This window comes from Arthrobotrys flagrans (assembly GCF_004000055.1).
Source record: "Arthrobotrys flagrans strain CBS H-5679 chromosome Unknown unitig_0, whole genome shotgun sequence".
Lineage (NCBI taxonomy): Eukaryota > Fungi > Ascomycota > Orbiliomycetes > Orbiliales > Orbiliaceae > Arthrobotrys > Arthrobotrys flagrans.
Genome location: NW_027137550.1, coordinates 6,281,777 through 6,296,343, shown reverse-complemented (window position 1 = coordinate 6,296,343; position 14,567 = coordinate 6,281,777). Strand labels below are relative to the sequence as shown.

Genomic DNA, 14,567 nt, shown 5'->3' with positions numbered 1-14,567 from the left:
GCAGAAGGAAGGCTCTGCAAAATAAGGATGGAATGGTTGTTTACTACCGATACCGATTTCTATATAGCCTAGCTGGTCGCTCCCATCCGATAAGCTACTATACTTACATGAGAGGCAATAACAAAATGATTTCTTTCTTTTTTTGTTTTGTTTCTATCAATCAATAAACAAAGTCCTACGAATCCTGCTCCGCCTCCCATTCAGGGTTCTATAGGATAGAAGGAATCAACTGTTAGCAAACGGCGCATACCAGGATCGAATGTCACCCATGGTTTAAAGAACATACCTTCTTCAAAATCACCAAACCCTCCATACTACTAGCCAAAGAAATATACTGCTCATCCTCCAACTCTGCCCTCTCACCATATGCCAGAAGTACAGGTGTGCTCTGCGTCTGCCACCCAGTGATAGTCTTCGGCCGACCAGCCTGTCCGACAACATCAACAGCCTGTCCGACTCTCACATTCACAGCCAACGGCTTCAAATCCTCATCCAGAGTGACCAAAAATCTCGGTTGCATGGCCGGAACAAGGAAGAACAGCAGGTAATGTGCATCCGACAGAATAAAGCTCTTGGCGTCAACAAGACTCACGAGTACGGTGAGCAAACCTGCAACGCTGACCCGAGACATGACCTGTCTGTCGGCATGGAATGGGTTTATGCCGATGGTACCTTTACCCATATGCAACAAACCTTGTGCGATGCGAACCATGAACAAAGCGTTTTCGTCACGGTGGTAGTAGCTCACAAGACTTCGTAGTAACTGGGCTAATCTTGCATTGTTTGTACCGGCACCGACGAGACCCATCGCGAAGATAGCATTCAAGGCAACGTCATTGTCGTTGTCGTGGCTGTATCTGGAGAGGGTGTCGTAGACGCGCATTTGTGGGTTCGAGGTAGATAGAAGACCCATGGCTAGCGGAACGGCCTTTCGAATAACACCTTCACCGTAGTGCATAAGGTGGCCGAATTGGCGGAGAACCATTTCCTGGCCAACATCTTCTCCCATGGCGATCAAGGCAATAGCAAGAACGGCGTAAGACTGGAAGATATCATCTCCTTCCTTCGATTCCTTGCCGTCCTTATCCTTGTTGTCCTTGTCGATGTGTTCGTTGCAAAGATGTAGCATCTGTTGGATCTTCAGGACGTTACCGGTACCGGCATAGGCGCAGGCGTTGACGAGGACTTGAGTGTGCTTGGAGAAAGGATGGTCAATAGCTTTGAGGGTCTCAATGGTGGTTTCGGCTTCTTCCTGGCGGGAAACGAAGAGCAGAGCGAGACCCAGTGATAGGAAGCGTGACCATTTGTCCTTCAGCTCGGCAGGTTCACGTGTGAAGAGGATCTCAAGGATAGAGGAGGAAATATCGCCATTAGAAGAGCCGACGAAAATAAGACCGAGGGAGAGAGCAGCGAGGGCGCAAAGCTGGTTGTTGCTATCGCTGAGGAGAGGGGTGATGAAATCTGCAATATCGGAACGGTGAGAACCCGCATAAGCAAGACCCAGACTAAAAATAAAAGTTAGCGGAAGCTTCTACGGCAATCGGGGCGAGCGTCTTACCCCATAATTCCGCTCATTCTAATGTTTGGATTGTCATGCTCCAAAACGGCTGGTTCTGCTAGCAGAGCAAGTGCCGGTTCCGATTCGCTTCTGGTTCCGGAATTCACCAACCCAATACCCAAGAGAGCACCAGCCTATATTCTCGTTAGTTTGCCATATGATTCTATCAATCGAATTAAACGTACTCGAATTGGAATTTCGTCGACATAGGTATACTTGTCAATACTCGACAGACCCATCTCGACATCCCATTGCATTAAGAGACCGATCGACGCGGCGGCGGATAGCTTTCCGAGATCCTTGTTTTTGTACACCCATGGGCTTGCCTCATTCTCGACCAACATCAACTTGTCCTGACCGAATCCAGCGTTGACAAATGCGTTTACGAATGTGGAAGCAAGGTTGTGTCGTGCGGAATCCACACTGCTGGACGCCCCACCCCTCTGGTGTTCTAGATGTGTTTTGTAGATGTCGTCTGGAGTTTTAGGGTCGGCCAAGTTAAGCTCCTTAGCCATGTATTGGAACATCGCTGATAGTTTGCTGTTGGTCAAGCATTCGGCGACTTCGTCGTCTTCTGCTGGCGTTAGAGAGATCTGCTGACGCGCGATTATAAAAGCCATTTGCTTTTGGACGAGCAGATCCTCGGTAGAATCAAAATCATCTTGGATAAGGTCATGATCATTGAGTCGGATGGCAAGAACGAGAGCTTGTGTAAGTTTGTTGTATTGTCTGTAGATGTCGTGCGCGGTTCGAAGGAATGCGATGTCTTCAGGGAAAGGTAATAAGTTGACCATGCTAGAGGAATAATAACGTTAACACCCTGGAAATCCATATGCCTCAAAATTTATGGCCCGTACCTGACCATGTAAAGACACGCCCTAGCATATGTGTTCTCATCCAAATATTTCGGTAGCACCTCGATCATCTCCAACTCACTCAACAAATCGACAGCATCGGCCTCGGCGTTGTGCGATAAGAAATACGGGATGAGAGATAAAGCCAAGTCGGAGATATCTTGAGTATCCTCCTCCTTTTCCTGACGTTTGTTGAACAGCGCTCCAATTTCCAATGCTAGATGTCGGACGTATTCGTGACCCCACCCGCCGATATCGTCCGTGGGTGATAATAATCGATATTTCAGCGATTCTTGTCTATCGTCATCCGAGTATGTCATACCGAGTACGGAAAGAACGTCTGCAAGCATTAACTATTGCCAAAAGAGCATTAGACGCGGTTCTTGAATGTGCACGAGCTAATATCAAGAGGTGTACCTTATCATCGTCATTCTTCCACGTATCGTACAGCCCTGTAAGGTCATCATAATGAGGTCTCAGGAACTTTAGCGGTTTAGGGACGGCGGTCATCGACGAAGTAGATGTCCGTATAAAGTTCTTGATGGCTTCCAAGGCTGGCTTGTAAAGGTTTGAATCGGATTCCTGTATGACACGCGGGACGCCACCATAGAGTCAGCTTCACCTCCGCAGGTGACAATCAAGCAATCGACCGAGAACACGTTGGTTCTCACCTTTAACCGTTCCGCTAGCATGTCAAGCTCCGACTTGAGCTGCTGGTCTTCTTCCGATAGCTCCTCTGTTCCACGATAAGGTATCAGCGTTTCCGAGCTCCCCTAGCTTCAGTAGCTCTCACGAGCTACGTTTCCTCCGTGGGACGGTGTCAAAAACATCCCACCTTCTTTCGGCTCCCCCTTTGCATCTTTAGCATTTGCATCTTTCATCACGACATCATCTTTCTTTGGTGGGTCGACAGCCTTTGCCTTGCCCTTGTCGACGGGGCCGGATCCATCCTCGTTTGCCATGTTGGGAAGTGGGTAATCTGGAGACGAGGATTTGGAGAAGAGGGGTTATTATACGGTATCGTTGACGCTATATCGCAAGGGTAATACGATGGACTTCAAAGGCGACGCGTCTTCGATGGAGTTGGAGCTTGCGGTATTGAAGGATGGTGGAGTGGCGAGGTTTTGGGAATGGCGGGTGCAGTTACCTTGTGGTAGTTTGGTGTAGGTATTTTTGGGGCTTTGAAATCCGAGCACACTCAACGCAAGGCGAATGACGACGCAGCTTAAGATTATGTCAGCCAGGATGATACATCTCGAGATGCTCTATTTTACATGATTTCCCCTTATGGATTGCGGTTCAAAATATTCTAATGGAATTGCTGGAGGTATCTAAAGATTTTGTAGAAACACTTGAGTTCTGATATACAGTAGGTGCAATGCTTGAAAACTAGACCCGATAATCCATACAAATGCAATGCAAACCTGATATCATGCAAAAGAATGAGAGCTAGGTACATGCTACTGATGCAGATATGTAAAAACCCTCAACTTTTCTCTAACCGGTGTCGTGATATCGTACACATACGTTTACCACGCATACTCCTAGTGCTCCTCCCGTAGCCTCTCATGGGCCTCGGAGACCATTGCATGCCACTTCGTCCTCATGATAAACACCGTCTCGGTTATAGCCACCAATAATAAGGCAAAGCTGACACCAGACCAAAGTCCCAAAAGTCCCCTGTCAAGATCATACATTAGTCTGTTTTGTTCGGTGTATAATTTGGATACCTTTGGAATCCTTACCATCCAAGTTTGAACGCGGCAAAGAACGAAAACGGCAGTGCCAGGATATAGTACGCAGCGAGATTGACCCAGGCTCCGATTTTTTGTCTGCCCTGTCCTCGGAGAATACCGCCTGCCGCAGCTGCTAAGGAGTCCCAGAGCTGGAACAAGGCGCAAATGGGGAGCGTGTCGGCAACAAGTTCTATTTTTCCCCAGATTAGCTTCAAGCAACCGTAGAAAATCTATGTCGATTAGGTACTCACTAATAACAACCGGGTCATCGCTAAACATCTTGCCGATATCATGTCTCGTCGTGGTCAACAGTGTCAAATTGGCAATGCCAAGTAGCGTGCTACCCCACAGAGCGACTTGAGAGCATGTCTTCGCTGCATCTCCCAATGTGGCCCCAAGGAAGTTCGCGACCCGAGTCGATGTTGCGATAGAGAGAGCGAATGGGATCTGGAATGTGACGGATGTACAGGTCGCAAGGACGCTCTGCGCCGCAAGATGCCTTGTAGACAAATAGCTTGCTGCCAAAGTCAGGAGCTCAAAGGCCACGAACTCGGATAGAATCATGATGAGCCCGGGAAGCGCCAGCTTGACCATAGGACCCCAGCTCTTAAACGCAATTGCCTTCTTCGAAAACCCTCCCCAGCACTCCGATCCTCTAACGAATACAACATAAAGGAATAGGAACAAAGGCATCATCCAATTCGTGATGACCACAGCAGTCGGTGCGCCCAAAAATCCAAATCCAATAACTGGATGCCAGACCAAGAGGTAGTTCAACAAGGCATTAACCGGCGCACATATTAGAAGAATGTATGTAGCTGCCATAAAGATACCCTGCGCTTGAACGAAACGCTTGCCAACCTCCCATGCTGCATATCCTGGCGCCCCAAAGGCCAGAACTCGAAGATATCCTCCAGCTAATCTGCAAAGTTCGGGGTCAGGCACAATAGGCCTTAAGATCTGCTCGCTGAACTGCCAAACAGTACCGATGGGGATAGTAATAAGCAAAAGAAACCAAAAGCACCTCTGCATGTGCAGTCCAACAAGCTTCTTCTTGCCCGAGCCATAAGCCTGAGAACAGAGGGTATCTAACGACGTAGCAAGACCCTGGTAGATTGTATACCCGGTAATATTACTAGTCATAGATGCCAAACTCACAGCCGCCAGCTCGTTCGTCCCAAGCTTGCCGACTGAAAACACACTTGCTACGGTCAAGGAGTACTGTAGTAAGAATGTTACTATCAGCGGCCCCGAGTACCTCGCCAGCACTTTTGTCTCCCTCTGCCAGGTTGTTGTGATCTTCCCAGCCTCGACGCTGTCCTTCCACTTAACCGTCGGATCCACATTAGCGGCGAGAATGTCGGAATCTCCACTGCTTGGTCCTGCATGCGGTAACAGTGGATCGCTTTCAGTCGTATCATGCGGTCTCTGCTGCCATGGAAGCCCATGAATCGATCGTTTTCTGGGCAGTATGTGGTTATCGCGCAGTAAACTTCGTTCATCTTCCAAGATTTGTTCTCGCTCTGTGCTGGTAATGAAGCTCTGTGGCAGCGGCGATGACGATATCAAAGCCGATCGTGTGATCAACGACCCGCATACTATAGACGCTCGCCGGACGGGGCCTCCAAGTTGATGATTGGGATCGACTGTGATTGTTAAACCAGCTGTTTCTTCAACGTCCTCAGGCTCATCATCTGTATCGGCGAACGGGGAGTTCGGGATCGAGACAGGGCTCCTCGTCGGGGCGGACTTGGACAAGGTGGACATGGCGGTGTATCAGTATCGAATAAATTTACCTAGAATTTTTTCGAGGTAACATCGATAACTTTGACCGTTGAAGATGCAGTAGGAACGAAATAACTTTGGCTTTTGTTACACAACATCAAGTTTCAGAAGGTGAAGGAAGGAAGAGAGAAAAAGTTTCAATGAAATGCGCTCAGCCAAGGAATAAATTTGAGAAGGATCAAAATCGAATTTCTTCCCGAGGAGGGAGTTCACCGAAAAAAAAAAAAAAAAAGAGCGAATGCAGGTCTCAGATGTGATAAGAGGCGATCGCGGCATCGCTGTGGAGTTCCAATTTCATAATTTTTGTATCATTGCCTTCAATCCCTACCCTGCCAGGCCTGTCGCTTGCAAGGTTTGACGCATTGGTGCTGCCCATGTTGGAATCCAAGTGCACGGAGATGACCTATCGACCAGTAAAACCTAGTCGATAAGGTGGCCCAGCCCAGCTTAGCTGCCGCTGGTACGAAAAGAGGCCGCCTCCGACCCCGCTGTTTCGGTTTAGGCCTTAGGCTAACAGCAATTAGGCTGCAGGTTCCATGGATCGATTGAAAGTATCTGGCGAACTGCACAGTCGAGCCTCTTTCGGAACCGGCCAGGCCTGGGGTGCAAAACTGGACGGTAGCAGGATATCATCTAATCGATAATGTCTTTGTGTGCAACTATGATATTATAGGGCTATTGGAGATCCGGTCCCTCATATATCATGATATCAAACCTGCACAGGGTTGTCCAGATCCTTCATTCAAAAGCGGGCCGTTTCGTTAAAGTGTATCAAATAGACAAAACAAACCGGGGTAACCAACCTGCGCGATATCAAGGCTCCGTACATCGTACGATGCTAGTAAAATAGTGTTAGCATTAAGCCATTCTGAGGTTCGATAACATTGATGTTGTAATTCCATTAGCCAACACATACGTACTGGAATTCCGGATAGGGCCACATGAGCAAATACACTCGTGCACCATCATTTGTAACATTAATGATGTGTATACAAGTACTTGCCTAGGTATGTATTCTACTGTTACATATGTCGGACTCTTGTAGGCCCTTGTTACGATTACATCTGTACTTGAACTCTAAATTGAGGTCGTGGAGACATTTATGCCGTTGATTACCAGAATGTGCGAGACTTAACTCTTTTTTCTTTCTTTTTTCCTTTCCTATTATTATTAAAACGAAAACGGTCGATGTGATATAAATAAGTAAGTAACTTTCTTGTATTGCTTGATATCCAAAGATCCTGGTCAAAAATGATCAGTTGAAATCACAGATTGCAATCATCGACGGAAATTAAGCACTGGTACCATTATCGGGCAGAATAATTTGTTCATCTTGGGAGTACATTCATATTTCGACCACAAGGTAGATTAGTTATGATTGGCGATAAAACTTTGAGGTATAGATGTATACATGTATCCGCTTCATACTGGGTACGAGACCGATTGGGTCCACCGGTTAAGGTTTGTCTAACCCTTATCACCGGATTTATCGCTCTATATTCCATTTACTTCAGCAATCATTATGAGCTTATGGGGCCCTGTCATGCTATCAAACTGCTGCGATCGATAGTCCGGGCCGGGACCTCTAGTATGTATACGAATATTAAACTATAGCAGTAGGATTATCTGGACCTAGACAACATATATTAGTTTGTAGGCATCACCTAAAAGACCTGTGGCTAGATTTATAAACATCAAGCGTATAGCCCATGTCGGGTCCCTTTTAATCCTTTGAAACAATGCAACCGTGATGCCGGTGAGATGTTTAATTATAACGATTCGCTTGGTTTGCAATGTATAGAGGCAGTTCCATCTCAGCATCCCTCTCCTGATAAGGTACCAACCTCAACACCAGCCTCGATTATTTCTCGACATCAATACCCACCATCGGATATCCATTCCTAAGATAATACACAACTGCTTCTAACTCTCGAGCTCATAAAGGTAACGGGGCCACAAACTACTAGTGAAGAGACAGATTATGCTCTACGTTGGGCTATAGACGGAATCAAGCTTTCGCTTCCTCTACAATCATGTGCTGGCTCTTTCAATGGTTCACAAAGATAAACAAAAATCCATCCCCAAATCAGCTTATATCAAATTCCATCGTATGGTCTGACACATACCAACCCAGTGTCGCCATTTTACCCTCCGTGAACTCAGCGAGTTCGACATGTACAAATATCGCTGCTACTGTGCGGTCGTCATCAACAACACCCGCGTCCAGCGAGTCGAAGGCGAATGCTATATCTGTGAGCTCAAGTCCGAAGGCAGGATCGGAGAAGAGCAATGGAACGAGGAATTGGCAAAGATGAACAAACATGTTTTGAAAAACGGTCCGGATCTTAACACTATCAGGGTTCCCTAGTTTGAACCCGAGAATATTAACGGTGAAGATTTCCTTTGCCAGGTATATGCGTCTGTATACCTTATAAAAAGAATGCCGGGGACGTCTGAACGTCTCGAGCTCTCCTGTGCTTGCTCATATCGAAGATAAACTTATCGTCTGATAACAGCACGATATATTCGATCCGAAAGCCATTGAATCACGTCCCGTAAATCGAGCTTAGTTTTTTTAGATCTTGCATGCGTCTTTGGAATGAACTGCAATATCCCCAGACTCCAGCCTGACACCGGACGTCATCGATCATATCCATCCCATGCCATGCTTCTCTAACACCAGACGTATTAAAGTCAAACAAGGAATTGATAGCCGCCTCAACTTCTCCTTTCGGATCCCGATATCCCCACAAAAAAACCACGACTCGGGTCGAGTCGTGAACAATCACAAAGCCCAGCGTGGTGCATATGCAAGTCACAGCACCCATTGCAAGAGCTTAAACCAATCCTGTCCAGTCATGTTAGCCCGAGTTCCCAGCGAGTTCTTTGGCCATGGACCCCGCACAAAGCGAAGCCAACCGGCTTAGCTGGGGACAGCCCAGCCAACCAGAGAGCGAGTCGTGTGACCAGGCCAACCCAGTCAAGAACCCGACATCCGATTCGAATCCATCGCATCCCTTCCAACATTGCATCCTTTCTTCAAGCTCTGTTGGGATATGTCTGGGCCCTTTAAAATCACCCGAATCTGCATGGACATAAAAACCTGTGCTGCATGGTTATCAGGCAAACCCTTTGCCGAACATGTACTGCGTAGAGCTGATATCGGTACATCCACATCTGCAGCACAGTTCTCGTTTAAAATCCTTTACACCGAGACGAGAAATTTTTTTTCGAGAAAATGATGAGAGGATTGTGATTTATTTGCTTCGACGGAGAGTACAGTTCTATCGACTCATATCGTACACTAACGTCGACTAGTATTCCAGGTATCAGTGACCTGTGAAAGTTAACGAGAACATGGAATTACCGCTCACCCTTGCTGGATGGCTGATTGGTCTGGGTCATATGCATCCCTTGACAGACTTCCACTTCGGACCAAGCTTCCCGAGCTCTGCGCATTCAAAATTTTACCGACATATGGAACATAAACAGAGGGAAACCGAAGGATAACCCGGATATATAGGTTTTTTGGGAATAGTTGAAGCTTTTAAAGTTGGGTTCATTCGCCACCCCAATTTTCATTTATAGTCTTGGTTTTTCCCTCTTGGTTTATACTTATATAAGGGATGATGCGGTATTCCTGCGTCATGACACTCGGCTGTACGTATAGCACAATTATTAGCCACCATTGCGATATCTTCGTTTCCTTGTACATATTCACGAAATTTGGGAGAGAAGGAACCTTGTAAGAGATAAGGATATCCACAACGGGCTGTTATCAGAGAGCCACCTCTTCCACCCCGCCTGATCCGCCATCTCTTTCTTTTTATGTTGGATCGCATCTTTCTTTTCGCCCATTGATATCGAAACTCCATCATTGTCGCTTTTTCGGATATCGAAACACATCATCACGATTAAAAACCCTCAGCAAATGGCGTCGATATTAGGGAACTACGGCACGTTCGACAATAGAACGAACTATGTCCTCGTCGATGAGTAAATACGCCCTCTTCCGATCCACAAAATTCCAACAATATACTAACAAATCCTCATAGGATCGGCGAAAATTGCAATCTCTTCCTCGCTCGTCCTCTAATTGGGCCCCTAGTATTCGAAAATACAGCTTCAGATGCTAGAGACCATTGCGCCAATGAGCGCAACTTCCTCTCGTGGCTCCGGTTATCATCATACCTTGCCATCGTTTCCGTTGCAATCATGACGACCTTCCATCTTACCTCCGAACCGACAGAACTTGAGAAGAAGATTGCATTCCCGTTAGGGTTGTTATTCTGGTTCCTCGCGATATCGAGTCTTGCCTGCGGCGTGGGAAACTACTTGAAGACTGTGAAGCAATATAGCAGGAAGGTAGCGTTGGTACAGACTGGATGGAAGACACAGTTGGTAAGTTCCCCAATGATTTATTCGTCTTTAAATTCCTATATATCTTGGATATGTTAGGGATGCTAACAAGCCGTATAACAGCTCGGAGCGGTCATCGCAGGCACAGTAATCTGCTGCTGCGTACTCTTCCTAGTGAACAATGCTCTTAACAATCATGAATAAAGGGAGCCGAGTCGTCGAATAGAAACAAAGAGATATCAATCCCATTCCCTTGAATCATGCCCAGAAACCTCGCCAGTTACTTCTCAGCACTTCGTTCCCCCAACTAAACCAACCTTCCGTCAGATTCCGAGCGAATATCTCACAACATCGAGGATCCGGGTTCGGCAAATACGGCTCTATGATACCCTTTAGACAGGGTTTGCGGGAATGGATATCCGGCGTGGCAAATATGACTTTATCTTGCAGACTTTGCCTATCGTTATTGTTACTCGATGCTGGGCCCGAAAGCCCCGTGGCGGCTATCGGTCGAGCGAGTATGAGAGTTTCATACGGCTTTCGGATTGGGTGTTCTAGGTGAAAAATCGGTTCTCCGTGAACTGTGATCTTAACCCACATCCATTCTGCTACCATCTCCACCTTCCAAGCTGGAAACAGCTTTTCGAGCAGAAATGTTCGCCACTTGGTGCTGTTGGTCATCCAGATACCGACTATCCCGCCGTCGCAGAGAGAGTCTGCGACATTGAGTTTGAAAAGGTCGTATACGTTGAACGTGGAAGTTTTGTACGAGTCCTTGTGTTTTGCACGTTTAGCGGAACGGTTATTCCATGGTGGATCGAGAAGGATGAAGTCGAAGCCCGGTATATTTGACGATTTTCCAAATGCAGCCTTGAACACTGGTAAAGTGCTCGTGAAGGGACCAAGGAGGAAAGAAGTTTTCGGAGGGATCATGTATTCGTATTCCTTGTCGATAGTGACTTTTAGCGTCATCCAATTAGATAGCGGATTATAGTGAATCGATCCATAGATATCGACCAAGGATATGGCTTGTAAGGATATCGGGACCAAGTCGACTTGTGTATCCGTATCGTGGTACGAGATCCATGCTGCTCCTAAATTCTCCTGGAATGCCAGGAGATCAGGTTCTCCGTCGTAGACGTCATTTGCTGACTGAACATCAGGATCGTTTATCGCAGTGTTTTGTAATTGCTCCGATAGCCGTAGAGGAAGATGTTGACTGCATTCGTTTTGCAGGCGTGCTAGATTGGTCTTGATCCATTGTCTCCGTTTCGTATGACGCTCCGCCAACGCCTGATCAAACGGTTCACCCGACTGAGGCTCCGGAATGACTAACGGCACAGTGAGAGGCGCCTTTGAGGGCTTCCGCTGGAGGAAGTACGGTGATGATAGTGATGATACGATGTCAATCAGGACAACTTCGTCGGTCGGCCGGCCGTGGAGAATGCCGTTCGATGGCTGTTGCATTATTAATATTGAGTTTGGGGGCTTGTTTGGAGTTGAATGTTTCCGATTGGTCTTCTCGTGCGATTGTGGTTGGGCCGAGGTCCATTCGTTCAGGTCAAGGAAGGCAGGCGGCGGATTCGAGAGCAGGCCGGAACTGCTCTTCAAACCAAACAACAAACAGATCTAGACATCAGGGAAACCCGACTTCTCGGACGGAGGCAGCCACGATGGAGTTTATGAGCAACATCTCGTCGGGAATCGACGACGATAAACCTAGTTTGTTCGGTATGTCGGTCATCAGGAGTCAACTTCAAGTCCGGGTCAGGGACAAGGCAAACGCTAACACCGCGACCGTCTTTTGCGCGTCACAGAACTCGTCTCTGAACAACAGCTCCGTGATCTATTGGAACCGTCTATAAGATATCTTCTCGCCATAATTACCCAACGATACCCACGGTATCTGATCCATATCGTCAACCGATTCGATGAAGCCTACGCTATTGCTATGCTCCTGGTAGAGCGACATTATTTAAAAGCATGGAACGGCAGTTTTACGGAGAATTTCTATGGAGTCAAGCGGGAGAAGGTATTGACGGTGAATGAGCTGCCGACAACAAGCAGAACGGCACCGGGCTCGTTGAGGGAGGCTACGAAACTGAGTGAATTGGACTCTTGGAAGGCATTGTTTGTTGTTGTAAGGATTTCGATGACGATGACGAGTTTCGACGTTGGACGGACGGACAGATGGAACTGATACGGCATCTTTTCGCAGATTGGAGTACCGTATCTTAAACGGAAACTCGACAATTTATACGAAATAAATGCTGGAGGAGCAGCACAGAACCTCTTTACAAATTACCGACCGCGGGAGGAGGAACCAGATGAGAATGTGGGTTATCCCTCCGTTTGATCACCTTCAAGACGTAACTGACATTTCGTCTTCTAGGCTACTACTACAGAGAAGGTTATGCATAAGCTGAAGATCGGATTCCGGAAAGCATATCCGGTGATCAATGCTGCATATTATCTCTCCATGCTGGGCTTCAACCTAGCATATCTCTTTAATAAATCACACTACCATACACCATTCGATTACATGGTGGGCCTGAGAATGCGAAGGCTTACAGAGGCCGATCATGTTAGTATTCCCTTCCTTTGAGAGAAAAGAAAAATATGCTAACGCTAACACTTTCTTTTAGCGGGCATACGAGTTATTGAAGGCGAAGAACAGGAAACCAGGCCTGGCTCCCATCCTTAGTTGGTGGACCATGTTTTCGCCGAAAGTGTTTTCGCGAGTCATCTTACCAAAGCTGCTGGACTCCCTCAAAGTCCTGCTCCCAACATCGATATTCTTTCTCAAATTCCTTGAATGGTGGTATGCATCAGACTTCGCACGTCAGCTGTCATCGAAGACGGCAGCGGCAATCGAATTATCGCGACCCTCGGTGCCAGCACCACCGCCGGCGGAAGACAAACGCAAGGAAGCAAGCAAGAAGCTTGTGGAACTGCCAAAGGACTCCAAGATTTGTGCAATTTGTAGCAATGAGATGACTAACCCTGCCGCTATTCAGACCGGGTTCGTGTTCTGCTACCCTTGTGCGTATAGATGGATCGAAGAGGATGTGGGGCCATGGTGCCCCATCACGGGCGCGAAGCTTTTGGGTGGATCGGAGGGTCTGCGACGGATAATGGTATAGGGTATACATGCTTTATTTGCGATTTTTCATAATGGTCTTTTGGGAACGACGTTGGGCAGCAGCATTGAGCGACTATCCTGGATTTTTTTTTTTTTTTTTTTTTTTTTTTCCCTTCTCTTTTTTTGCTTTCCATCGCGTAATTCCTTCTTATACATATTACTATCACAATGAGTTTAGTTGGACCTTACAAGCTTACTGTTTACGCTGATCTAGAGAGGTTTTTTCAGGCAGTTTCCGTTTCTTGCTTTTATGCATGCACATGATATGATGTACGATTATATCGACTCAAAACTTTAATCCACAGCGATGCCGCACAAATTCTAGAATCTTGCACTACCCAACCACAATCCCTACCAATGAACGGCCCCCATCTTCACTCTTCAGTTACATAATTCTTCTGTCGTCTGCGAGGTTCGGCTGGAACTGCAAGGTTCAGAGCTTTCAGCCGAGCTCCAACGCGCAAAAGAAGAAGCAAAACGGCGAGGAGGAAAAAAAGTTATAGGCGGCCGGGCAGGCAAGGCAAAACGAGACAAGACAGGGCTAGGCAAGTCAATGGGAGTCTAAATTTTTTTTTCTCTTCCTTCTTTCTCTCTCCTCTCTCTCTCCCTTCTCCTATCCTCCCTCCCTTCATCCATTCCTTTGTCAAAGCTTCTCGAGATACCTCCTCGGGCCAATCCAGCAGCAAGCTCTGGTGTGCAACAAACCAATTGACAAAGGAGCGGACGAAACGGACGAAGGAAACGGCAAGGAAGAGATATTGGGAGAGAGAGAGAGAGAGAGAGAGAGAGAGTAACCTCCAGGTTTGTGATCATGACCCTGACCGAGTGCGGCTTCTGGAGAAAAGAATGTGTTTTGTCCTGTTGTTCACCTTGTCATATGCATATCGATTGCAATTGTAATGTAATATTCGATGTTGGAATGGAAGCCATCACGAATTCGATCATGAATCCGATTTGACTTTAACTTTGACTTGATTTGAGCATGCCGCTGACAAGCCGAGTGATATCACGTTGCATGCAGCCTACCGACATCCTTAAATCCCCACACCCTCAATTCAAAAAAAAAAAAAAAAAAAAAAAACAGAACCCACCTTTATATGCATTGGCCTTTCAAGACCGATCGATATCGCGAT

General features: G+C 46.9%; 5 protein-coding genes across 5 annotated transcripts; 2 read left to right on the top strand and 3 right to left on the bottom strand.

Annotated features, from left to right (window-relative positions):
* Positions 1–175: 175 nt before the first annotated feature.
* On the bottom strand, positions 176–3,374 carry DFL_004861 (uncharacterized protein; the record flags this gene model as incomplete). Its single annotated transcript, XM_067634028.1, has 8 exons — positions 176–208; positions 287–1,505; positions 1,559–1,692; positions 1,744–2,353; positions 2,416–2,765; positions 2,830–2,994; positions 3,084–3,148; positions 3,248–3,374. 8 exons carry the CDS (start codon positions 3,372–3,374, stop codon positions 176–178), a joined length of 2,703 nt encoding a protein of 900 aa, XP_067492137.1.
* A 582-nt stretch (positions 3,375–3,956) lies between these two features.
* Positions 3,957–5,915, bottom strand: DFL_004860 (uncharacterized protein; the record flags this gene model as incomplete). Its single annotated transcript, XM_067634027.1, has 3 exons — positions 3,957–4,092; positions 4,158–4,338; positions 4,400–5,915. 3 exons carry the CDS (start codon positions 5,913–5,915, stop codon positions 3,957–3,959), a joined length of 1,833 nt encoding a protein of 610 aa, XP_067492136.1.
* Positions 5,916–9,864: 3,949 nt separating this feature from the next.
* On the top strand, positions 9,865–10,496 carry DFL_004859 (uncharacterized protein; the record flags this gene model as incomplete). Its single annotated transcript, XM_067634025.1, has 3 exons — positions 9,865–9,929; positions 9,989–10,334; positions 10,416–10,496. 3 exons carry the CDS (start codon positions 9,865–9,867, stop codon positions 10,494–10,496), a joined length of 492 nt encoding a protein of 163 aa, XP_067492135.1.
* Positions 10,497–10,550: 54 nt separating this feature from the next.
* Positions 10,551–11,759, bottom strand: DFL_004858 (uncharacterized protein; the record flags this gene model as incomplete). The annotated part of the gene is made up of 1 exon (XM_067634024.1): positions 10,551–11,759. The coding sequence occupies one exon, from the start codon at positions 11,757–11,759 to the stop codon at positions 10,551–10,553; it is 1,209 nt and encodes a 402-aa protein (XP_067492134.1).
* A 206-nt stretch (positions 11,760–11,965) lies between these two features.
* On the top strand, positions 11,966–13,435 carry DFL_004857 (uncharacterized protein; the record flags this gene model as incomplete). The annotated part of the gene is made up of 5 exons (XM_067634023.1): positions 11,966–12,023; positions 12,110–12,432; positions 12,511–12,627; positions 12,685–12,876; positions 12,938–13,435. 5 exons carry the CDS (start codon positions 11,966–11,968, stop codon positions 13,433–13,435), a joined length of 1,188 nt encoding a protein of 395 aa, XP_067492133.1.
* Positions 13,436–14,567: the final 1,132 nt, after the last annotated feature.